This window comes from Lissotriton vulgaris, chromosome 5 (assembly GCF_964263255.1).
Source record: "Lissotriton vulgaris chromosome 5, aLisVul1.2, whole genome shotgun sequence".
NCBI classification, from domain to species: Eukaryota; Metazoa; Chordata; class Amphibia; order Caudata; family Salamandridae; genus Lissotriton; species Lissotriton vulgaris.
The window spans coordinates 1,958,054,574-1,958,082,232 of NC_141693.1; the positions used below are offsets into that span (position 1 = coordinate 1,958,054,574).

General features: G+C 47.4%; 1 protein-coding gene across 1 annotated transcript in view; it reads right to left on the bottom strand.

Moving 5' to 3' along the window:
* LOC147717868 (uncharacterized) overlaps nucleotides 1-27,659 on the bottom strand; it is a 198,729-nt gene that overhangs the window by 140,135 nt on the left and 30,935 nt on the right. Inside the window, exon 4 of the mRNA XM_086919889.1 lies at nucleotides 24,762-25,035. Within this exon, the coding sequence (XP_086776015.1) occupies nucleotides 24,762-25,035 (274 nt within the window). The remainder of the gene's footprint in view (nucleotides 1-24,761; nucleotides 25,036-27,659) is intronic.

Sequence of the window (27,659 nt, forward strand, 5' to 3'; positions counted from 1 at the left end):
CACATAGTGAATTAAATAAATATTGCACATTTAATAAAAAAAATTGAGAAAATATACTGAACTGTGTGACATTTTTTCTTTATAATAGAAGAAAAATTACATTTAAACAAAAAATATACAGACCCTTACTGAAACTTACGGCCCCCACCACAATACATTTTAAAAATCAAATAAAAGTACAAATAAATCCTTGTACATACCCCCTATCACACAAAAAACAACCTTATACAACATTTATTTAACTTACTTGTGATATCGCAAAAACAAAGTCTTATGCGAAAAAATGATCAAAAAAAGAAAAATTGAAAAAATATAATTTCTGATGTAGTAGAGGACTTTCATGAGATACTCACTGGGATTTGGGAGGCAAGTAGTGGTGTAGGTTAAAAATGCATAAAAAAGAATATAATAATATATAGCACTATTCACACATTAAATTTAGACTAGTATGAGCATTGAGCTACTAGGTCTCAAGCATGTTATTATTGAACTGATATCAGGGAAAAGTACAAAAAATTAAACAAACAAAAAGCCTTAGTCCTCTACATACAAAATGGCTTTAAAAACTGAAAAAGGATAGTTACACAAAATGGTCACATGGACAAACAACAAGCAAGGGTGCATGGAAAAAGAACACATGCAGGCCTATGGCTAAAAGCAGGCTAACCAAATGGCCACCAGCCACATTACTACACAACAACAACCAGCAGGGATGCATGGCCACAACAAAGAATACATGCAGGCCTATGGCAAAAACACACTGGCTGAATACACAAAATGCCTGCCAGCCACATGGTCAAACAACAACCAGCAAGGTGGCGTGGCCACGGAAAAGAACACATGCAGGCCTATGGCAAAAGCACAATGGCTGCCTACACAACATGGCTGACAGCCACATGGTCAAACAACTACAACAACCAGCAAGGAGGCATGGCCACAAAAAAGAACACATGCAGTTCTATGGCAAAAGCACACTGGCTGCCTACAAAAAATGCCTGTCAGCCACATGGTCAAACAACAACAACAACCAGCAAGGAGGCGTGGCCACAACAAGGAACACATGCAGGCCTATGGCAAAAAAAGCACACTGGCGTCCTACACAATATGGCCACCAGCCACATGGTCAAACAGCGACAACAACCAGCAGAGGGACATGGCCACAACAAATAACACATGCAGGCCTATAGCAAAAAGTACACTGGCTGCCTACACAACATGGCTGACAGCCACATGGTCAAACAACTACAACAACCAGCAAGGAGGCATGGCCACAAAAAAGAACACATGCAGTTCTATGGCAAAAGTACACTGGCTGCCTACAAAAAATGCCTGTCAGCCACATGGTCAAACAACAACAACAACCAGCAAGGAGGCATGGCCACAACAAGGAACACATGCAGGCCTATGGCAAAAAAAGCACACTGGCGTCCTACACAATATGGCCACCAGCCACATGGTCAAACAGCGACAACAACCAGCAGAGGGACATGGCCACAACAAATAACACATGCGGGCCTATAGCAAAAAGTACACTGGCTGCCTACACAAAATGGCTACATGGTCAAACAACGAGCAGGAGGCATGAAAACCGAAGAACACATGCAGGTCTATGGGCATTGAATATACAAAATTGCTTCTGGCCACATGGCATGGGGAACAAAGACAAATGATGGCCTATGGCAAACACTTTCACACACCTGCCAGACAAAGGAGGCAGGGTAACACAGGAAGAAACAGCATTAATCCAACAATGGCAAAAGCAAACATTAAATGGGCTAAAATCTTTTACACCAATACACATCCTACAAAGACATCAAATATATTACTACACCCATACACTGTTTGCAGAAAAGCAACGTAAAATACCCCCCCTCACAAAAGAAAATCACATTTCATTTAATGCCATCCATGGTCTAAATGATGTTTCAATTTTTCAAAAAACCAACTGAACCAATTATTTCATGCACCAATGATTAGTACTGTGCCTACTGGCTCATTGGCAGACTAGGCCACATACTGAATAAAATGAATATTGCAAATTTATTACAAAACATGGAGAAAATGTACTGAACTGTGTACATGTTTTTCTTACATACAAAAAATGACTAGGTCCCTACTGAAACTTCCGGCCACTCACCACAATACATTTTTAAAATCACATAAAAGTATAAATAAATACTGGTGCATACCCGCTATCACACATACAACAACCTTACACAACAGTTTTTTTAACTTACTTGTGATATCACAAAAACAAATTCTTCAAATCTAATTGTAGAAGTGCAGCAGACAAATAGAGTGATCCTTCCAGCTCAAAACCAAATGAAAAGTGACCAGGAGGTGGACATATTACTGGGAGGAGCCTGCTGTGCAGAAATAGAAAGTTGGAATCTCTAGGATATTTCCACCTTGTTGAAATAAAAAAGTAAAATAAAAAAAGGGCTTCTTGCACAAAAAAACAATGCAAACGGTCCATTTGAGAAGTTTTTTAACTCCAAAATTGTTTGCTTAGGGAGTTTTAGCTGCGTCTAGAGGAGGGAATCTTGTGCGTGTTGCAGCCGCGGTCGCTCATGCTCGCCTGCGTTACAAAAGAAGCATCATAAGTCTCTCTCATGACCTAAAGCTGCATAAATTGGCGCAAAATCTCGTGGGTGGCTAACAAATCACTTCAGCACTTGCGAGTGCACGCCAAGTCTTGTCTCTCTCCCCATTCGTGCAAAATGACTGACGAGCGTGCCAAGGGAAAAATAAATCTGCTCCGTTGCAGAGGTCTGTGTTTATTTGTTACTCTGCGCTCTTTGCGGAACACGGAGTTGCCAAATTCCGCAAGCTCTGTGAGCACAGCAGAGCGGACTTTTACGCCCATGCCTATTTAAAACATTGCATGTCATATATGATTAAATCTCATACTTTCCCTCATAAATATCTGTTTTCATATAATTTTATCCTCAATGTTCAATTAATTCAACCTGTTTCAGAAGAAAAGGTTTAAATTCACCAACTCCTATTCCAGCAACATGGCATTCAGGTATGCCTCACATTTGTCATTAAGATCCAATGTTAGTGTTCCAGTCATTCATTAGTACTACAAGAATAGAACACTGAAAGTCAAATGGCAGACTCTTGATCTTGTACACATTTCACTCAATATTACAGGCTTTTTTCTCATATGGATAATGACGATATGTGTGAATTTACAGAACATTTGTTCTCAGTTTGTCTTCTGGAGTGCTAATAAGTTCCATGAGATAATCACGAAAGAAAAGTATTTTCTCTCAAAGGCGGTTCATAAAATCCCAGCAGAGGACCAGCATTTTTCTTAAGTGGAAATCACCTTAGAACTCACCACAATTCCTAAAATTATTGTGGCACAATCAATAAATGTTTGGCATTGTGACTTAAAGCTATTACCATTCTTTCTATATGTTCCTTGTTGTAACCCTCAAAACTAGGCATTAACTAGGAAAAAGAGGGTGAAGCCTTATCACTAAAAAGGAATCCAACAGATAGCCTTCATTTGACCTTCCACCTAATTAGTACCAAAGAAAAAAACTATTTTAAGGGTCAGATTTACAATAGTAATATGATGGAAAGGAAAGGACACTCACAGGGACCTTTGTGTTGGCGCGCGGACCACTGCTGAATAGCGTTCTATTTTTAAAAATTGTTGTATGATCAGAAATACTTTTAAAATTGCATAGAATTGGGAAACTTACTTCAAACTCTTTGCTTGCTTGATCTTGATGCTTCTCCTGAAGCTCTGCTTAGATCTCCATCCCTAGGCCTAGCCAATTGGCCGGAAGGAGGAGGAGTCGGAGGTGGGGCTTAGGCACAAATGCAAGCCATTGCGCAGAAGCGCAGCGGACATGCGCAGCGGACACGCCGGCGGCGCGCCGAAGGCCCGCCAAAGGCAAGCCCCTCTGCGTCCGTCCGCGGCAGGCCGGGCCCAGGGGCCACACCCCCTGCACAAACTACCACCTACTCCTCGGAAGATCAAAGAAAGCTAACTCAGGTAGACCTCCTGCCTTGCCCTGCCACTCGCGTACGCCTCATATACCTGGGTATTCTTCATAAGCACAACACACAAGGACTCCGGCCCACCACCTCCCGCAAAAGTCAGAGGCCCACCTTTGGACAGGCCAGAGACTCCACGTTACGTATTCTTTACCTCAATACCCGCTCCCTAGTTAAACATCAATTAGATATATTTCTCCTTCTGCTATCAGATGAACCAGACATCTTCTTCATCACCGAACATGGCTGAACGCTGACTCCACCCCATATATCCTGGCAGCCCTCTCTGACACTTATTACATCTTACATGTCAACCGGGCTCCAGGAAAAGCGGGAGGTGGAGTAGCAGCCATTATTCACAAAGACCATGTCTTCACCTCTATGTCCCCCTTAAACCTTGTGGTAAATAAAATTTACCGGACTATTTTTCCATACATTACATATCATTAAGGATAGCTCAATCAAATGAGAGGCAGAGTCCGTGGTATCTGAGTCATACGGGCTTTAATGAAATGCCTCGAGGCATGGGACATCGGGTTCCATCACCACTAAGGTTCAGGAAGGGACATTCAACTTTTTATTAACATCACACATTATATATAGTAAAACAGTATAATTGAAATGAATACAGTAGGCGTAACAGGTGAAAAGTAAGAGATAAGAACACATGTGCGTAGCAGGAGGCGTGTAAGAAGGGCGTACATGTGGGCGTGTACTTGACATGTCAGAGAAACGTCACAGGAAACGTCACAAGTGGGTGGATGTATAGGAGGATTCTGCAGGGTCAGCAGAAACTTTTATTCTATATGCGCCCGCAGCTGGCATGACGTGTAACTGGGGAGAGCTGGGGGCTTTGACTTTAGTTCTAGTAGAAGAGTCTCGATGTCTGGGATGTCAGAACGACCTATACCTATAACCTATCTGATATCTCATGTTTGGAGGATGTAGTGTCTGAAGTAAAAGGTCTCTCGGGCAGGGGCCATACATTTCTGAATGCTAGGGAGGGCATACGTGTCTTGGTACAATGCTCGGGGGCCATGGGCCTACCATGGTAACGGGTGCTGTAAATCGCTTGCATGGAGACAGGAAGGCAGGGCCCTTTACTCTGCAGCCGGGAATATGTTTACCTATTTCACTAGACTGGAATGTGTTTTCGAGGAGGCTGAGCTGATAACTGTAGGCAAAATATGATCTTGGCAGGCAGGCAGGCCAGGCCGAGCCGGGCACCGCTTCGCTGGGCAGGAAGTAAGGCAGAGGTCAGGGATGCATACCTAAACGGCAGCTTTCAGAGACAGAAGAGACTTTGGAGCCTCAATTCAGGGCCTAGCTCGGCAGAGCCAGGAAAACATGGCTTCGCGTTAAAAGTGCATCATGTAAAGACGTTGGCAACATAGGTCTAGAGACCAAATTAATGTTGCTTTCTTGGAGAACTTGGTAGATAACATGTTAACGTTGGACGCAAATGCATTTGCGTCTTCATTTTCGGCCATGGAGGGAAAATGAACGGAGGTCATGCATATACATGGGACGTTGGGGTACACGATAGGGGACATACCTGGTCATATAAAATTCGATTTACCTCAACCTCCCTGCAGCAGACAATATGATTACTAAACTCGACTCCAAGGCTGGCTCACTTATCTGTGTCCTAATATACAGACCCCCTCAACATATGCCCTTATTCCCCCTCTCACTAAGTGAGCAGCTGGCCTCCTTGGTTACGGATCACGCTAAAATACTCTTACTTGGTTACCTTAATTATTGGTGCAACAATGACTCTGGCGGCCCCCATGCCACTGAATTAATGGAACTCCTTCTTTTTTTTTTTTTAAACCTTTATTGTGCAATATCAGCAAACAAATACGGGCCCACAACCATCCGGCCGGCCTCGAAGTCATTGTAAGCAATTGTGCAAGTTATACGGCAACTCTGCAGTATCTCAATACAAATTAACAATCAGTCCGAATTACACTGGAAATCATCGAACTGCCAAGAAACAGGAGAGGTAAGGTTCATTAAAAAAAAAAAAGTTTTTAAAGTATATTTTGAAGAATAGAAATCGAGAAGGATCAGGGACCATACAACCTACCGAGGATCAGATCGGGCAACGTCTACCACAGGATATCCAATAAGCAAAAAACATAATCAAAGTAGCGGCACAAAGTGGCATATGAAAAGACAAAAACCATCACAAATTATGCTGCGTGCCGATCGTTACCCCCCCCATACCAAACCACCCCACTGACCCAAAGAAGAAAAAAGGAAAGGAAAAGGATTCAATAAGGAAGAGAGAAAAATAAGGCCCATAGAAACTGAAGGCAAATAAACCCCCCCCCACCCCTCACCCTACACGCATGCAGAGGCTACGGCCTACCCCCCCCCTTGCAGTGTGCCTGTCGCCCAAAAAGAGTACCCAAAATACAGACAAGGAAGGAAAGGAAGAAAAGAAAAAAGAATCCTATAAAACCGGAGGAGGGCCAAACATATGTGCTCCCGGTCTCCCCAGCCACGCGTTTATCCTCCACCCCATGAGCCAGAATTAAAAGCAGCAAAAAACAGTTACGGTAGTGAACGGGGAGAGTTATCACATATTGCGTAGCCGAATTTGTCATATGAGCATTACAACCTTATTCTCCGCCAGCCAATCAATCACAAACGTGAAAAGGAACCACTTAGCCCTGGCCTGTTCGTGGAAGTCCCCCTAAACATGGCCCCTGAGGAGAGCCTGTCCCAAACAGAACAAAAGGACAAAATGGCCACGAACGGCAGAGGAGAGGCATGTAAATACAAAATGGACGTCGCCAGTCACCAATAGTTCCGTCTTCCTCCAAAAACAGCACCCCCAGGTTCGCCCGATGGCACATTTTCCACAGCAGGGAGAGCAGGGCCTGCGAAGATGAGGCAGGCGAGGGGGCCAGTAGTTGCAGAAACGGTGCCCGAGTCAATAGTGGTGATGAAACGAACAAAGTCTCATTCCTCGAATGAGGGAGAGACATTGTAGCGCAGTTAAAGCTGGCGGACGGCAGTCCGCGGGCGCCAATACAGCCAGGGACAATCCGCTCCTCTGTGCACTCATGTGGAAACATAGTAGTTCCTTCTAGAACCGGCAAAGGCAAATCGTCACCTCGCTGGGAGCAGGCCAGCCGTGTTCGCCCCAGAACAAGCGCGATGTCGTCGAACTTCTTACCCAGCTCTCGGGAGCCATCTTCCCACTCAGACCGTAGATCGTAAAGGGCAGCTAGAACAGCGCCACAGGATAGCGCAGGCTGCGGTCCCCTCATCCCAGCATCACGAGAGGACTCGCACAATCCGCCACACAGCTCAACACTAGGCAGGGTAGTGCAATCACGAGGCAGGGTAGAGCAATCCTTCCCATTCAGGGAGCCATCGGACATTTCCGCCCCATCGGAAAAGTAATGATAAAGTGGGGGGGAGATCGGCACAGGCGAGCTGCAGTCCCAGCCACTGACGCCAGCACGGTACACTGCTATTGAGCGACCCTCAATAGTAGCCATCTCTTCTCCGGTGCGGGGCTAAGTGAGGAGTGGTCTGCAGATGCCGGGCAAGATCGAAAATGGAGTCTTCACGGCACAGCTCCAGCGTTCCACAAAGACGAGGTGTCCCCAATGAGTCCCCACCTCGCAAACGTGCTTCGGTCGCGTTGTGCGAGAAACAGTGTCACGGCAGAGAAATCTGGTCCCTTTCCCCTTCGACACTCAGTACGTCCCAATGACCAGCACCGCCCGGGCTAAGCTGGCCGACGTTGATCAATCATAGTCCGGAGGTGTACGGCAGCACAGGTCCCGGCTCCAGGGCTGTGGAGGCCGCCAAACGACTTCGCAAATATCTCCGGTCACCAAGCTGGCAGAGACCTCGGGAGAACACGAGCAATAACAGTGCGTCTTCACCGGCATCCCGCTGCAGCGCAACATCAGAATGAAGGTCAGGATTTCAGTGCGGGCTCGAGGTCTTGCGGAGCCGGGAGCCTACGCTTCTGCTCCGATCGCCATCTTGGCTCCTCCCCAATGGAACTCCTTCTTAACCTCAATCTTAGCCATCATATCTTCTCCGCTACACACACTAAAGGCCATACCCTAGACGAGGTATGGTCCACTAACCTTACAGTGTACAAGCCCACTATATCTCTATATATTTTACCATTTCTATCTCTACATGTAGGAAGCCAATGGCACCCGAAGGGTGTATGGTCAGAAAGTGGAGCACCCTTGACACCCCTGCTTTTCTGGACAGTTTAGCTAGCTCCACCCCTGAAGAAACTCTGGATGTGGACCTAGCCGGAGCTAAAATCTCGGACTGGCTATTAGCAGCAAGCAATATACATGCTCCACTTAAAAAACTTAAAATTGCCCGTTGTTCGGATGCCCAGAGATGGTTCTCCCAGGACCTTAGGGCTCGAAAATTAGACACCTGCCAAAAAGAGCGGAAATGGAGGCAGGCCTATGCCCCAGATGCTAAATTCTTATATTTGGCCGCGCGCACAAACTATAAAAAAGCCATCATCTCAGCTAAAGCCACCTACTTCTTGGAAAAAATCGAAAAATCAAAACACAAATCAAAAGACATCTTTGCCATAGTCAACGAGCTATCCAACTCTGAGAGAATTCTCCCTGACACCGCGGCCACTCAACAACTGTGCGATTCCCTCAACAAATATTTCTTAGACAAGATTGCCACCATCATAGCCAGTATCCCTGTCGCCGGTCCTAAGACGGATCTCCTCGCCATGACACCCAGCACTCACACTCTTGACCACTTTCCACCCATAGACACTCACTCTTTACAGACCCTACTGGCTAGGGTAAAGTCTGGTTCTCCCAGGGACTGTTGCCCTTCGCACATCTTGCCTCCTATCCTGACCCTCCTTAATGAATCTCTGTCCCAGGGCAGGGTCTCCATCGCCTTTAAGCAGGCAGTCGTCGTCCCCCTTCTGAAAAAAACACGTGCACTGCAGACCCCTTAAACCCCTCAAACTACAGGCCCATCTCCCTTCTCCCCTATTTGGCTAAAGTCCTTGAGGCGTATGTAACCACTCTTCTTTCCAACTTCATAGAACAGTCTAGTTACCTAGACTCTCTGCAAGCTGGGTTCCGCCCTACCCACTCCACCGAGACAGTCATCACTGCAGTCATGGATGCCCTCCGAGGAAATGCTGACAAAGGAATCCCACAGGCCTTGGTCCTTCTGGACCTCTCGGCCGCGTTTGACTCGGTCCATCATACCATCCTATTGGACCGTGTCAAACAGGGCGGCATCTGCAGCTCGGCCTATAGTTGGATTAGATCCTTCCTCAGTGACCGCACTCAAGCAGTACGCTTAGCTCCTTTCACTGCTCCTAAACTCCACACATCCTGTGGGGTCCCTCAGGGATTCTCACTGTCCCCCTTATTGTTCAATTTGTATCTGTTTCCCCTGATCCAGTCCCTGAAGGAATTCAAGGCCACTACGTTCAACTACGCCGATGACCTTCAATTGATCTTCACTATAGACACGTCCCCTGAATCCATCCGGGAGTTCCAGAGTACTTTGCTTCATATCCACCAATAGATGGATATCAACCATCTAAAGCTGAATCCCAGTAAAACCGAGCTAGTGCTTATCGGTAAGAGTCAGACACTCTGGGGCCCATACTACTGACCTCCAGAACTAGGCCCTGCTCCTATTCCCTCTCCCTCTGTAAAAAGCCTAGGAGTGATCATCGACAAGGATCTCTCCCTAAAAACCCAAATAGGGACGGTTGTGTCCTCTTGCTTCTTCCAGCTCCGTAAGTTCAGGAGGATTAGTCGGATGCTTACCCAATTGGCCTTGATCCAGGTGGTAATAGCCCTGGCATTATCACACTTGGACTATGCCAACCCCATCTACTTAGGCCTCCCACTCTGCCTTGTCAAGCGTCTCCAACTGATCCAGAATCAGGCGGCCAGATTGATCCATCGGCAACCGCGTTGGCAATCAGCCATGTTTCTGCTGAAAAAACTCCACTTGCTCCCAATTCCCCAACGAATTGCCTTAAAGACGGCCTGTATCATCTTCAAGTCCCTGCACGGCTGCAGCCCCCAATTCATCAATAACCTTCTACCTAGGTACATCCCCTCCCGCAACCTCCGCTCCGCCAACCTCCATCTCCTGGCCACCCTCTCCTTCAAGCTTCACCGCCAGGGCGGGCGCAGGTTTGCAACTCTGGCCCCCATACTCTGGAACTCCCTTCCCTTTGAGATTTGGTCCTGCAACAACCTGTTGCTCAAAACGTGGCTATTCACACATGCCCACGTATAATCCTCTGTTGGCCTCGACACATGCCAGACTTAGCGCCATGAAACCTTTTGGTGTACGTGCGCTCTATAAGATAATAGTAGCATACCATAACAGGGACCTGTTGATAGGGTGGAGTTATGTTATGTTATATGGTCTTATTAAGTGCTCAAATGCCCTCAGGCATCTTAGCGCTAGCTGAAAAAACACAGAAAAATGGCCTCAAGAACAATTTTAGCAGACTGTGAACAGCCAGGTTTAAAAAAAAAAAAATTTACAAATATTTTTATTGGCATTTACCTATTACACAAGGTGGCAAAACATGTCATAAATACATTATTAACAAGCATCTGTTGCAGTAGGTTACACAGTAAGTGTTGATAGTGAGTCCAGAGGAACGAAAAAAAGAAGAAAAAAGAAAGAAGAGAAACAGAAAGAATAGTCTGGTGCGGTGCATGTCTTACAAATATCGACATAACATACAATCTGTTGAAGTGGACTCTGAGTAACCCCACTATTTACACAATACGTTGTCCGTTTTCCTCATTACTGAAAACATTGCTATACTGCGGCCAACTCTACATCGGTTCGTGGTCTACTTTGTTCTGCAACACTCAGGCAGTTCAGAAAGGGCCCCATACTTTCGGATGAGAGGCCAAGGGCACCAACTCCCAAAATTTTGTAATTTGTTCCTGACAGAATGTAACATCTACTACCCAATCTTCAAGCTTGGGAGGATGTGGCCATCCCCATTCCATAGCTATCCTACGTTTTGTACGTTTGTAATAGCAGCATGGCCATGAGTCAGCACATTTTGTACATGCCCAATAAGCCCATTGTTGCCACAGGTGTTACTTGTATCATAAGTATTTCGCCTATGGTTTGGAAAATCTCTCCCCAATATGCTGCAATTGGGGGGCAACTTCAGGCTAAGTGCAAGAAAGTGGCTTGGTCTGTGCGACATCTCCAACATTCGCGTTAGGCCTGAGTCCCATGCGGTACAGTTGTATGGGTGTACAATAATATTGATTTAAAGTGAATTAGCCTGAGCTTGTAGTTAGGGCAGAGCTGTTCTAGTTGCGCACAGCAAAATTGAAGAGCCAGGCTTTTAAAGTTTTCCTGAAAGCCAACAAGTTTGCCATTGATTTAATATACAGAGGTAAATTGTGCAAGGCTTTTGTAGCTCCCAACACAACGCCTCTGCCAGCCCCAAGTGGAGCCCTTGAACCTGGGTACTGACAGCGATTTAGCTGAGGCAGAACCAAGTGATCTAGGTTGTGAATACAATGAGAAACTGTTCTTGAAAAATTCGGGACCTTGTTCATGCAATGCTTTGTAGACAATGCAGAGGGCCTTAAAGATCACCCTCAGCCTCACAGGGAACCAGTGAAGCTTTCTGATGGAGCTGGAAACCGAATGGTATTTAGGAATTTTTGGAAGTGTATAGGCTGCCACATACTGAAATGTTTGTAACTTGTTTAGGACATGCTGATGGGCATTAAGATGAAGTCCATTCGCATAGCCAAAACTCGATAGCACCAACAAGGTGACCACTGTTTTCTGCAGATATGTTGGTATGTACAGGTGAATTTTTGTAGTAAATCTCAAGGTGGAAAAGGCAGCCGAAAGATAAGGTGTCATTATGAGGACGCCCATGTTTTCTTTTTAGTTCACTGGAGTGAGAACTAGGCCTATGCAGTGACTCGACATTAGGGTGACAAGCGACGACAGGGCTTTAGGACCCTGTGGGTCACAGTGCAGTGACCAGGTCACTGGACACGACATCCTGTAGAGACAGGAAGTGGACAGATAACCCCGAGACTGACCAGAGGACAGATGTGCTGCGACGCGCTCCCCCAAGACCTATGAAAGAAGTAACCACACTCACCTACTGTCCTGTCTTCTAAGCCCTGGCCGCGACCACCAAGATACGACAACTGGCGACGAGGGAGAAATGGACATACGTGTGGACCATTGTGTGTCCAAGAAGGAAATTGATCGAAGGAAAACAGGTGCCCACCCTGGATGCACAACAGCAGCAGCAGCAAGAAAAAGAAAGACGCACAGAGCTACACAGGAGCCCACCCGACAGCGTCCAACGCGCAGCTGATCGCGGTAAGATAAGCGTCAGCGGAATAGTGAGAGTGCCCAGGAATTAAAGTGCGAGGTCCTCGCGTTTGAAAACACAGGCGCGAGGTCTCGCGAGAACAAACAAATCTCGGCGGCCAGAGTGGAGTCAGGCAAGGGGAGCCAATAGCAGCCCAGAACCAACGAGGCGGCTATCTTGAGGACAGGCAACACAAGATTTCGATCGTGAAATCTCGCGGCAGCCATTTTGAATGGGACAAACAACATAAAATGAATAAGGAAGTACAAAGAAGCCATTATTAAGACAGGAAAAGAAAGAAATAGTGAAAAACAAAGAAAAAACTGGTGCAGAGAAAGGAGAAAAGGGACAAAAGGATCCCCACACCAAATAGCAACCAGAAAGAACAGAAAATAAGAAAGAGAAAGTGACAAGATCACTACAGTACAGTAATAAACAAAAGAAATAAAGGTGCAACAAAACATAGAGACCAAAGATGCCTGAGACCAAACAAAGTGCACAGTATCGCAGACCACTGCCATTCAGCGTATCAGAGCCACAGGTGGGAATACGATGGGAGAAGTGGATCGTGAAATTTGAGTGATACATGGAAGCAACAGACGTAGTAGAAGGCAAACAACTAGGGTTGTTCCTGAATCTGGTGGGAGATGAAGTGGGAACTGTTTCTCGTTATTCTTTGGTGGTCAGAGACTGCCGTCACCATTGATCCCTTCACTTTGGTCACCACCAGTTGTCGTCCAGATGTGACCCCGGATGTCGTTCTCTTTTAATGGCCGTGTTGGGAATCCTCATGTCTACACATATCCTTATTTCTTTAGTGTCCTTTTTTGGTACGGCAACTATTGGAGACACCCATGGCGTTGGCCCTTCAGCCGGTTCAATGATATCTTGATCTAGCAGTGCCTTTATTTCTTCTTCTACTCGCGGTTGTAGATGGATTGGTACCCTTCTGTGATGCTGAGCGACAGGTCTGACCGATTCGTTAATGTGCAGTGTGATCTGCCGCCCTTTTAGCTTTCCAAGTCCTTGTGTTAGCTTCGGGTACTCTCGTAGAATGCTTCCCTTTTCAGACACGTGATAGGTCATCTGTAGTAGGCCCATGACCTTTGCCGTGACATTGCTTAATAAGCACGGTGCGGGGATGTCTCCTCGTAGTACATGAATCTCTTCTGTGACAGTTTTATCTTTGTGCATCATGGTGTCCGTGAATTTGCCTAGATTTGTTACTGGCCTTTGTGTACCCCAGGTAAACACTCGTACGCTTGATGGTTGTAGGTGCGTTTTTCTCTTCATTTTTTCATATTCGGTGGCGCACATGATGTTCCATGTGGCCCCACTGTCCAACACAAATTCTGCTCGGTGTGGCCCTACATCGATGGTCACCCAGTCTGATTTTTCTAATGACTGTTTGTCTACTAGCCTGATGCTTTCTTCCTCAAGTCCCTCGTCTGTGGACATGAGATATAGGCGTTCTACTTTCTTTTCTTCTTCTTCTTCTTCTTCTCCCGACTCCAGCGAAGAGCTCCTCGTCATCGCTTCCATGTGTCGTACATGTCGGTTTGTTGTTGTACTAGGTCTCCCCGACCTTCCTCATTCATTCTTGAAGTGCGTTCCTTGGCACATGGTGGCAAAATGGTTGTTTCTGTTACATTTTCAACATGTCTGGCCAAATGCAGGGCATGCTCCTCGATGTGGAAAATCCAGCCCGCATCTGTAGCACTGTGACCCTTCTTTTTTTCCTGCCATCTGGTCTTTTGACCCTTTTTTCCAGTTCCCAGTTCGACCCGTGTCTGCCATTCTGTGAACTTGCTCTACTCGTCGGTCCATTTGTCTTGCATGAGCCATCGCCCTTGCTTCTGCTCTCGCTAGATCTAAGATTCTTTCTAGCGTGCTCGGTTCTTTCAGTATTCTCGTGCGAAAGTCTGTTTCACGACACCCTTCTATCAGTCTTAAGCGGATGGCCTGCTCATTGTCGTATTTTTCAAATTCACAACGGGCCACTAATTTCTTTAGCCTCGTAGCAAAATCATCCATTGATTCCTCCGGTTGCGGAAAAGGGATCAATGGTGACGGCAGTCTCTGACCACCATAGAATAACGAGAAACAGTTCCCACTTCAAGAAGCTCAAGGTGAAAGACGAAGGATCAACAGCAACGCCACCGAAAGTGGAGGACAGAGAGCAAGAAATCAGCGGAGAGACAAGACCAAGCAAAACTTGCAGAAAACCACAAAGACTAATTGAAGAAATATAGAACTATCTCTCTCTCTCTCTCTCTCTCTATCTCTCTCTCTCTATCTCTCTCTCTCTCTCGCTCTCTCTCACTCGCTCGTGACAAACAGCAAATATATCAGGAACTCTTATGTGTGTGACAAAGAACTTTGTTGTGACAAAGGGGGAGATGTAGTGACTCGACATTAGGGTGACAAGCGACAACAGGGCTTTAGGACCCTGTGGATCACAGGGCAGTTACCAGGTCACTGGACACGACATCCTGTAGAGACAGGAAGTGGACAGATAACCCAGAGACTGACCAGAGGACAGATTTGCTGCGACGCGCTCCCCCAAGAGCAATAAGAGAAGTAACCACACTCACCTACTGTCCTGTCTTCTATGCCCTGGCCGCGACCACCAAAATACAACAGCCTAAATCCACAGGCCACCAATCTGGGAACCAGAAAGATGGCTGAGAGCCAAAGATGAGAACTTCAGTCTTCACTGAATTAAATTTCAGGAAGTTGCTCTCCATCCAGGAACTGAAAGCCTACAAACACTCACAGAACATTGCCCCTACCACCTCAGTTCTGCTATCCATTGAGACAACTATCTGTGCGTTGTCTGTGTAGAAAGTAAGAGTGAAACCGAAGGATCTGATTAGGTCTGCCAGTTAGGTGACTTAGACATAAAGCAGTGTGGGGCTGATTGCAGATCCCTGAGGCACCCCACATGGCAAGGAGAATTTGTGAGAAGAGAACTCTCCCCTGCGGACCGATTGTTCCCGTCCACTGAGAAAGGAGTTTATTAATTTCCATGCGGAGTTCGGTACCCCAATACTGCCTAACCTCTCCATCAGCAGCCCATGATTTACTGTATCAAAGGCTGCTGATAGATCAAGCAAAATAACAGCCACTTTGCCACCATTGTCCAGAGAGATTCGGATTTCCTCTGTTGCTTTAATGAGAGTGGTTTTCATACTGGGTCTTGGGCTGAAGACGAATTGAGTGGCAAGAGATAGGGTGATAATTATTTGCATCTAAAGGATCCAATAAGGGTTTGTTAATGAGAGGCAGAACTACTAACTTCTTCCAGTCTGATGGAAACAGCATAGAGAAGCAAATACGATGAAAGATGGCATTGAGCTTAGGAGCAATGGTGTCTGCAACTAAGGTCGCAATTGTAGGTAGGCATGGATCACAAGGAGAGCCAGATTTGGCTAATTTGAGCACATAGTGACCTCTTCAGTTGAGGGTGGAGCAAAGTGGCTGAGTGTACTACTGAGTGGTTGACAGGGAGGGATACTTCAGAGAGGTGAGGTGGCAGTTAGGAGGAAAAATTGTTATAAACACTTTCACTCGAAAAAGGTCTAGCTATAGTCAGTGCAGTTGTTTATAGTACTTGTGATCAGTTTCTGAACTGTAGAGACAAGCTCTTTGGTGGAATTAGAAGCTTCTTCCACCTTAGTAGTAAAGAAGGCTGACTTTTCCTGTTGGCTATACATATTCTGTATCTAGATTTCTCCTCCTCTGAATTGTTAGATCTCTATTTTTTCTCCTGTCTACAGCATTGCTGTTTCGCTGATCTTAATTTATTGGACAGACAGACAGACAGATTCAGGTCGTAATCTCACACTCTTGCGATCCTGGCATCTGCGCTGTGAGTTAGTGTATACTGGTTGTGTTCTTGTGTTTTTGTGTACTTTGCCTTTTTCTTCACAGGTTCGCCCGCATTTCTTTAAAGTGTCGTAGCGCCTTGCCGGACAGCAAGCCCCGCCCTCCTCCATACTCCCGCCCGCTTCTTCCCTGAGCCCGCCCACCTCCCCTTTATCACGGTGACCGCTGTGGGGGAGCGCATGTGCTGACCTGACCTTGGCCAGGCAGCACGTTCCCCGGCAGCTCCACCTGATCAGCCTCGCCTCCGCTAAGCTGCAGCAGCAGATTTCGAGCCTCGCGCTCGACTCTGCAGACAGATTCAGGTCGTAATCTCACACTCTCATGCTCCTGGCATCTGCGCTGTGAGTTAGTGTATACTGGTTGTGTTCTTGTGTTTTTGTGTACTTTGCCTTTTTCTTCACAGGTTCGCCCGCATTTCTTTAAAGTGTCGTAGCGCCTTGCGGGACAGCAAGCCCCGCCCTCCTCCATACTCCCGCCCGCTTCTTCCCTGAGCCCGCCCACCTCCCCTTTATCACGGTGACCACTGTGGGGGAGCGCATGTGCTGACCTGACCTTGGCCAGGCAGCACGTTCCCCGGCAGCTCCACCTGATCAGCCTCGCCTCCGCTAAGCTGCAGCAGCAGATTTCGAGCCTCGCGCTCGACTCTGCAGACAGATTCAGGTCGTAATCTCACACTCTCATGCTCCTGGCATCTGCGCTGTGAGTTAGTGTATACTGGTTGTGTTCTTGTGTTTTTGTGTACTTTGCCTTTTTCCTCACAGGTTCGCCCGCATTTCTTTAAAGCGCCGTAGCGCCTTGCCGGACAGCAAGCCCCGTCCCCTCCATACTCCCGCCCGCTTCCTCCTTGAGCCCGCCCACCTCCCCTTTATCACGGCGACCGCTGCTGGGGAGTGCATGTGCGGACCTGACCTCAGCCAGGCAGCACGTTCCCCGGCAGCTCCGCCTGATCAGACTCGCCTCCTCCAAGCCGCAGCAGCAGAGTTCGAGCCTCGCGCTCAACTCTGCAGACAGATTCAGATTCGTAATCTCACACTCTCGCGCTCCTGGCATCTGCGCTGTAAGTTAGTGTATACTGGTTGTATTCTTGTGTTTTTGTGCACTTTGCCTTTTTCCTCACAGGTTCGCCTGCATTTCTTTAAAGCGCCGTAGCACCTTACCGGACAGCAAGCCCCGTGCCCTCCATACTCTCACCCACTTCTTCCCTGAGCTTGCCCACCTCATTTTTATCACGGCGACCGCTGCGCGGTCGTGCAGAGGATGCGCGCAGCGGGTGCGCCAAAGGCGCGCATAAGGTAAGCCCGTCTGTGCCCGTCCACGCCTGGACCGCGCCCAGCGGCAGGACCCTGGTCCTCCAGACCCCCGCCACTACTCCGCCGCAGCCCTCCTCGCTCACAAACCCAGCCGCAAAGAGCCCTGCATACAAGCTGCACCTCACTACACCAAAGGAGCTTTCTCATGCGCTCACTGCCACTCCACCTTCTCCATTACCACCGCTACCACAGCCACAAACTCACCTCCTCAGGCTGCCCCCCCGAAAACCCCATCCACTGCATCCCCAACGTCAGATCCCTCCACAGGCACGCCATTGAGAAATGAGACCTACTCAACACGCTCACACCCGATGTTGTCATTCTCATTAAACCTGGACTACCGCAAGCTCCGGCCCAGATATCTCAACAGCAATACCGGATGGCACAAACTCAAGAGATTGGACCGCTCGAACCGCCCTGGAGGCGGCATTGCCATCGCTCACAAAACCTCCCTCAAACTCTCCACACCTAACACCAACATCTCTATTCCTAACGTGGAACACCTTCATTTCCAAATCCACACCAACCCCAGGACCACGCTCCAAGGCACACTCATCTACAGACCTCCAGGACACACGCGCAGCCCACTGCCGTCATCACGGATATAGCCTCTGCCCACGCCATCGACTAAATGGACTACATTCTGCTAGGAGATCTTAATTTTCACCTCGAGAACACCCAGGACCCCGACTCCATCACGCTTCTGGAGAACCTCTCCATCCTGGGACTCCAGCAACTGGTAGACGCCCCCACCCACAAGGCTGGACACACTCTGGACCCCATCTTCGCCACCGGGTCCAACATCCGGGTCACCCACACCTTGGATCTCCTCTGGACGGACCACCACTGAATCCATTTCACTTTTACGACCAGCGCCGCTCCCAAACAAGCCCCTCGCCCCCCATGACGCAACTGGAACAAGATCACCGCGGACCTTCTCAACTCCACCCTCCTTCAAGACCCCCCTGCAGCCACCACCGACACAGAACACGCCGCCGTGGAACTCCACAGCTGGATTACCAGATGCACAGACAAACTTGCCCCCCTAGGGCACACCACCACCGGACGCCCCCCTAAAGCAGCCTGGTTCACTACCGAGCTCCTCGAGGCCAGACGCACCTGCAGATGACTCGAGAAGGTCTGGAGAAACCAGAAGACCCCATCATCACTCTACGACCACAGAAGCGCCATGAGAGTCTACCACCAACTGATAAAGGACACCAAAAGAACTTTTATCAACGAAAAGATAAACGCCAATGCCGCCAACAGAAGTGAGCTTTTCAACATCATTAAACGTCTCACCAAACCCCCCTGCGAAGAAACGGACATAACACCCTCCCTAAACCTCTGCAACAAGCTGAGCATGTTCTTCCTCCAGAAGATCATGACCCTCTACCACAATTTCAACGAACTAGCGGATGCCCTTGTTAGAACTGGCTATTTCTGGTTGGCTAAGGCTGATGCCAAAGCTAGGCATAAACCACCATTCTAGTCAGGGCAAGGGAGTCACACGCCAAGATAACCCCTGCTCACCCCCTTGGTAGCTTGGCACGAGCAGACAGGCTTTTCCCGGAGGCAATGTGTAAAGCATTTGCGCCAGCACACAACAGCAACAACATCCTAGGCACACCACAAAAGGGACTCCACACAAGGTTATATAAAAATAACTTCTGTATTGTAAAAACACATCAGATAGAAGTCACACATGTACATTGTGCCAACTGGCACGGGCAATATTCACAAGGGAATATTTACAGGACAGGGCCACATGGGCCACTGTCAGAATCAACACTTTTAGAAATAGCACTTCTAGAACTTAGAATAAGTATAGCACCAAATAACAGTTATAGATCACATCCAGTAACTACTGGGAACAGGTAAGTACCACCTACGCAACCCTAAACACCTTAGGAGAATGTCACGCAAGGGAACCAGGACCTCACTAGGACCACCTGTACTAGAAAGAACAACCACCTAAGAATAAAATACATTTAGGGGTATAGGTAAGAACACATTACACATGATACAAAACCAACATTCAGAGGTGTTATAACAGGGAAAACACATGATGCCTAAAACATTCAGAGGAGTAAGGAAGGAAAAACACATGATGCATAAACCAACACATTCAGAGATGTAAAATCAAGGAAGACACATGATGCATAAAAACATTCAGAGGTGCCAGAACATAACTCAATAGCGCAAAAACACATGATGCCTAAAAACATTCAGAGGTGTAAGATCAAGGTGCGTAATCATATTAAATGCATTACATTTCCTAGCACCACATCACATTGCGCAAAACTCACATTAGGCAATTACCATCACATAGATAATCACATTGCGCCTAAATAAAATCACATACCAGCCCCCATCTAATAAAGGGACTAAAGAGCCCTGTGTCCAGAATGTCAGGGCGCGCTGCCAATGCAGCGCCAGTCAGGGGTGCACCACTGGCGCAAAACCTAAACGTTGCAGGTGCCTACTACTTGCTGGGCACCTGGGAACATCCCAAGACCTAAACAGTGCAGCTGCCCACTAATTGCTGGGCAGCTGGGAAAACTGCAACAGAACCCTAGAACAGAACTGCACCAACTATTGGAGCCACAAAGGCTCTGAAAACACATATGCGCAAGTCATAGCCACCTGTTGGAGCCACACAGGCTCTGGTACTCTACACACGTTGGAGCCACACAGGCTCTGACATAATACGTGCCCAACGTTGGAATCCCCCCCTCGGGGAACTCGTGAACAAAAGGAATGCCCCTCTGAGCACTCAGGCTCCTAAAGCAATCAGGCCCTTGTTGCAGCTGACCCCTGACAACGCGGGGCAGCTGAATACCAAGAATGAGGGGAACTGAAAATGGTGGGGCGGCCCACTGCCCTCCAGGGCTGCTCCTTGATTATGCCCCCTAAGCCTCGTGAACTTGTAGCGAACATGCCTGCAAGAGCCTCGGGGCTCAAACAACTGCCACGGAGCCTCTCTGGGCTCTAACCTGCAAATGCCCCCGTGATCGTTGGAGCGGCCCTCTGCCAACTGGGGCCGCTCTGAGAGCAAAGAGAAAAGACGCCCCCGCACTCACCGGGACCTCGTTGGTGCTGCACTTCGGTCTCCCGACTCCTCTGGATGCAGCAGCGCTTCTCCTGCGGGGCTCCCCTGGACTCCTCTGAGCCCCGCACTGCCGTCGGCGGCGTCGGCCGCCTGTCTGGATTCACCCGGGCCCCCTCCTGGGACCCGGGGCTCTCTGCCGTCACCGCGGGGCTCTCTCCTCACGAGAGCCCCGCCTTTGCAAAAGTGCCCGGCTTCACCCGGTCCCCAATCTCGGCACCGGGACTTCGACAATGGCCGCTGAGAGGCTCGCCACGGCCACTTCCTGTTGTCCTCCTCATCCCGCCACCGGCCTGCTGACTTCCGGGTCGCAGCCAATTGCAGCGCGGCCCTGGGGTAGGGAGGCGGGACAGCACTTCCTAATCACTCTCCGGGCCGGCGGCGGTGAATTCAACGCGGGGCAATGCCGGGTGGGCACCGGCTTCAAATACTAAATAAAAATGGGGCAAATAAGCGGCAAGGTCCACGGCAGTACTAAATGCAGGGTGGGCACCTGCCTGGATAATAACAATAAAAGCGCTACTAAGCGCTTGGGGGTAAAAATAAAGCGCACTCAGCGCTATAAATGAAATACAGCGCTCTCAAGCACTATAGGCAGAAAAAGGTCTCTGAAGGAAAATGCAGCTTCTCCATGCTGCCAACGGTCCCAGAGATTCCAAGCGGCAAAGCAACGTCCCCCCAATCAGCCCAGGCAAGGCAGAGGGGTCCCCCAGAAGTCCTCCAGGCATCCAGGAAAGTCCATCAGGTGTCCAGGGGCTGGGCAGGGCTCAGGGAGACAAGACTTCCCCTGAGCCCAAGCAGCAGCACGCCCCTGGCAGGATTCAAGTCAGAAACAAGAACAAATTGTAAGGGGACACAGCCCCTTTTTATACTGTAAATTCCTTTGTCTAGCAGGGTGCAGGCGGTGTGAGAACCAGCTAGAACTGGTTATAGGGAATTCCTTTCACTGGCCAGTCTAGGGACATCAGACGCACCCCAGGGGGTGGAGCCAGCATTGTGTGGGGAAAACCCAGACCCATTCAGGAGCCTCAAACCAGACGGTCAATCCACAAGCAGGCCCAGGCTCACTCCTCCCCTCACATCAGCATGCTAAACACTCCATTCACCACCGGGGCAGACCCTCCCAGACTATTGGAGCCAGGCTCACCAGCCAGCCTCAGCCAATCACACGCCAGACACAAATTACACAAATATGCCAACTTCTAAAAGTGGCACTTCTACACTAGACACATTCATGTTGCATATATCATTACACAGCATTCAATCTCACGAGTTCGCACATACCAAACTCGACCCTGCACTCCTCACACATCAGGAACTACCATGGGCATACATATTCCCCATTCATTCCTATGGGAGGGCAGGTCACTCACCACACATACACAGAGAGCTCACGCACTTTGCACTGTACCACAATGAAAAAGTGCGCAGAGGCCTAAAATCACCACCACCAGGTCACAGAAACAGGCTAGGAAAAAGCAAAAAGTTTTGGGGTGAACCTGCCAAAAAGGCCGGGTCCAACAGCCCTCTCCCTCACCGCCACTACCTCCACCATCCCGACCATCACCACTTGGCCCCCGCCTCCGTCGACCTCATCACTGCCACCATGAAGAAGACTCACTCCGGAGCCCCCACGGACCCCTGCCCTTCTCACATTTTCCACAGAGCCTCCGATGTCATCGCTCCAGAACTAACCCGCACCATCAACTCTTCCCTAGCCTCGGGCACCTGCCCCTGGAATGGAAACTCGCAGAAGTAAAACTCCTCCTGAAAAAGCATTCGGCCGATCCAACAAACTTAAAGAACTACCGACCCATCTACCTCCTGCCCTTCGCCACCAAAGTCTCAGAAAGAATCGTCAACTCCCAGCTGACCACGTTCATTGAAGAAAACTGCATCCTGGATCCGTCCCAATCCGGCTTCCGGAGCAACCACAGCACCGAGATGGCCCTGATCGCCGCCACTGACGACATCCTTGTGCTACTAGATCAGGGACACACCTCAGCCCACATCCTCCTGGACCTTTCTGCAGCCTTCGACACCTTTTCACACCGCACACTAACCACTAGACTCCACACCGCCGGGATCCAATGAAACGCCCTAAAATGGATACGCTCCTTCCTCTACGGAAGAACTCAGAAAATCAGACTCCCCCCTATCTTTCCCAACTGACAGACATCATCTGCAGAGTTCCCCAGGGTTCCTCGCTGAGCCCCACCCTCTTCAACATTCTACATGGCACCCCTCGCCAACATGGAAACACAGACTTAACATCATATCCTACGCCGAAGACACTCAGCTCATCCTCTCCCTCACCAGGATCTCAGAAGACACCAGACTCAGTTTTCAGGAGGGAATGAAGGATGTTGCATCATGGATGAAGAAAAGCTGCCTCAAACTCAACTCTGACAAAACCGAAGTCCTCATCTTCGGCACCCGCCCCTCCGCCGGGAGCAACGCATGGTGGCCATTAGCCCTCGGTCCATCCCCCACCCCTACGGACCACCCAAGAACCGTGGCATAATCCTGGACCCCTCCCTCCCTCCATGAATCGCCAAATTAACGCCGTCTCCTACACCAGTTTCAATTGCCTTCGGATCCTGCGTAAGACTTTCAAATGGATCCCCCCCAACTGCAGAAAGACGGTCACCCACGCCCTAATCGCTAGCAGGCTTGACTACGGAAACGCCCTCTATGCAGGAATCAACAAATCCCTGCTATGCACCACCACCCAGAACGCTGCTGCAAGGCTAATCCTAGGAACACCACACCACGTGCACATGACCCCGCACCTGCGCAGACTGCACTGGCTCCCCGTTGAGAAGAGAGTCACTTACAAACTACTCACACATGCCTACAAATCACTCAACAACATCAGGCCCAAGTACCTCAACGACAGATTGAGTTTCCACTCACCAGTGAGGAACATCCGCTCAGCCGACCTCGCCCTGGCAGAAGTCTCCCGCATCCGCCGTAGCAGATCCGGAGGCAGGACCTTCTCCTACACCGCGGCCACTGCCTGGAACTCTCTCCCGTTGGAAATACAACATACACCAACCCTGCCGGCACTCAAAACTTGGCTTTTCAACTGACCTGAGCTGCCCTACCCCCCCCCCACCACCACCCCTCAGCGCCTTGAGACCCTCATGGGTGAGTAGTGCGCTTTACCAAGCCCTGATTGATTGATTGATTGATTGATTGATTGGAGAACCAGGGGGCAGATGGTTGATGTCTCTTTATTTTCGACCTTTTCACCGGTGCTAGAGCGTGAGCGGCTGCATCCAACAAACGTGTGTACTGCGTCACTTCAAATTGAAGATCTTCAGATTGATTACGAATTGGACTTTGTAGCAAACTGGCCATCTCGTCTTCTTGTATATTGTGCCACTAATGGGAAAAGATCCACTTAGGGTGGACTGCCAGCACTTGACCAGAATGGGTGTAGCTAACATCAAAGAAAAGTGCTCTGTGATCTGACTACAGTAGCGGCAGAGTGGTAGCTAAAGTCACGAACAAATCTGCACATGGCCCAGGTGGGCGATAAATTAGCATGCCATTAAAAGACTGGTTATTGGTTATTTCTACACAGAAGGATACTGCTTCACAAAAAGGAGGAAAAGGAGAGTTGCAGCAGATTTTACATAGGATTTATATATACGCGCAATACCGCCACCACGTTTATCCCTCAGCTTCACCACAGGTTCTTTAACATCACCCTAATCAGAAACTATTTTGGAGTGGCTTCACCCTTAGCTGAAATTGCTTAATTAGGATACTGAATTGTCAAGGGAGTGAAATTGAAGGCAATGTCAGTAATGGGTCAACAATGTCGTCCTATGTGTATCTTTCTGTTTCTCACAGTTTATTTTCGAACATATATATTGTAGAACATTCTACTCTGGGTAGAATGATTTAATAGGATTATAGACCTTCTGCCTTGGGCTATATTGGTTGTTAAAGACTCTTTCCCTTATGATAGACCAACTATAGTAGACAGTGAACTTCCATCTACTATCTTTTTGATGACGCATTGTTTAAAGTGGTGCTGCCCAGCCTTCCTTACCTTGCATTCAAGACACCATTACTCTCCAAGGAACTCCCAACATAAATATTGGCAATGATGGTATTGCCAGCCATTCTGTTGGTTATGCTGATTGAAGCAATGCTGTAGGTGTCCAGCAAATCCACCCTCCACCAGGAGGATAAGTCATCATTAGTGTGAGAGCAAAAACCATGATTGAAGGCATTCCTCAGGCTCCCATCAATGCTTCGACTGGCAATTCCATTTTGGTGGGTGCTTGACTGAGTCGCCACTCCTCCTCGGGCCACATTGACAACTGCGTAGAAAATCTAGTGTTATTTCATGCTTCAGAGTAAGCCTTAGGCTAGAGACGTCAGGAAACAATAAACCAAATCTTATGTCAGCGCACAACACTTCAAAATGCTAAAGCTAATATTGTAACTCTTCAAGTAACACAGAACATTTGTGTAAGGAATGTGCATTTGGGCTGTGGAACAGTGGAGAGAAGAAATACATTGCAATCTTACTGCCCCATGCAGGTAGAGGCTAGTTGCAAACAGTGAGTCGAAATTATGCACCATTGGTTTCAAAACCAGCCTGTGAATTTCTGAAGACACATATACACTAATAGGTTGTGTCACAACTGTTCAGTCACAGTGAGTGGCAGAACAATTTTCAGAATGAGTATTAGTGCAGGGAGCAGACGAAGTCTGGACTGGTGCAATTAATTGAGTTCCAGATTTCCATGCAGTGCCTGGGAAGGAACCTAACATTAAAATATAGGCATTTCAGGTTTAAACCCTCCAAATTCTTGCTGGCCATGGGAGACTCCTTTTTAGGTCAGCCTACCCATTTGCAGTTTGCACATGAAAAAGGTGCCCCTACTGTGCATTTATCTCTAGCTTGTTTATAGTTTAGATGTTAATATGGCCTCACGTGAGTTAGTCTTGACTGTTTACCTGAAGTGGAATGGGCAGTGGTCTTGGCGACGGATGGGCGCAGACGGACTTACCTTAATATGCATGTGGTCAGTCAGCGACTAGACCGATAACCTCTCTCCTAAAATGGGGATGGAAAACACTCCCTACTTTGAGATTTGTAGGGCAGGTTCGGCGTGGTTTGAACACACCACTACCGACTCTGATTAGGTAAAACCGTAGATCCAACTTTTAGAAATTTAGCAGCAAATATAAAATTTCCCCAAGTTAAGCACAGTTTGAGATCCAACAAATAGCCCCCGAAATCTAGCAGCAAGAGAAAAAGTGCCCCCAATGCCCCCAATTCACACTAGCAGCAATAAGGTCGAAATAACAGCAAGTAAAGTGTCAAGTGCGAATAACAATAAAGGTGACAGCGACAACTTCAACAGTAAATAAGTAAATTCCTTGTACTAAATATTGCAAAAAGTCCTTTAGTGTAATATGTAGCAGTTTCCTAGCCAAACGACAACATTATTAAATGTAATATTGTATCCCAATGCTTTGCAAAGCAAAAGTCAACCCTGCTACAGTAGAAAATAGGATTTTGGGTATTTTTACTGTAAGGACATGTTTAACATTAAACATTCACATTCCCTTCTTTTCAATACCATGTACCCTGCCATACATAAGGTCTAATTATGGGTGACTTACACACATTTAAAAAGAAGGTTTAGGCCTGTCCAAAGGTATTTTTTTGACATGTCGAATTTTCAGTTTTAAAACTGCCACATCCAGGCTACAATGGTAGGCCTGCAGTCATGTTTCCCTTGTCACTGTAGTGGGTAGCACAATGAGTCCTGAAGCCCACTAGTGACATTTCACTTACAAGCCCTGGGTACACTTGGTACCATATCCTAAGGACGTGTATGTAAATGAAATATGCCACTAAGGATTGTAGCCAATTTCAACTTTTTTTAGGGATCAGAGCAAATGTACTTGGGCCTGGTTAGCAGAGCCCCAGTGCACAGTGCAAAAGGAAACAACAGCAGCAGTCCAGAAAAATGGGGGTGATCATGCACAAAACAGGCATTTCTCTAAACTGTTTCAACTGCAACAGACTACTTTTTGCGCCAAACACTAATAACAGTATTCAAGAGCTGCATATCATGAATGGGGATGCCAGTGGTGTGCTTGATATGTAATTTAAAATGTTGGAAAATGTTTTGGCCCAAGGATACATGTGGATTTAGAAAGTTTTATGCAACTGTGCAAGGGATAAATGAAAAAGTAAAAAACTATGTTGCAATGTGTTAGACGGATCACTGAAATATTATCGACGGTCACATTATCGACTTACCAAAATATCGTTGACAAATTATCGACGACAAAAATATCGACTTTCTATACTTATTACACAAATTACAAAAATATCGAGTAAAAAATATCGAGTACTTACTATATCGAGTACATAAATATCGCTTCTATAAATATCGACTACAAATATATCGTTGGACATGAAATTAGCCCTAACACTACAAAAATATCGACTACAAAAATATAGACTACCAAAATATCGTAAAAAAAAAATTATCGAGTTCATGTTTGTACACTTTCATTTCTAAAATACCATCTTAATCATCAATAAAAGTCATTGCTCTATACAAAATACATTTCACATATAATACCTGTTACTTACATAAAATTACTATTAATCAACATTTGCTATACATTCTATTACATGCATTTTATCATTTTCTAAATATTCTTTGCATTTAACAAACTTTTTCATTACTTATTTTCACAAAAAAATCTATTTCATTTAAAAACGAACCTGCTTTAATGCGGGAATCACCACATACCACCATTCTCACATCAACAAACACTCCAATTAACTAAAAAAAATTCAAACTAGCCTATACAATGCTTCCTTACTTCCTACAACCAATCAAATCAAAGCACACATAATACATATACTATAAAAGGGATACATGCATTCTACCATTTGTTGCTGCTACCTCTC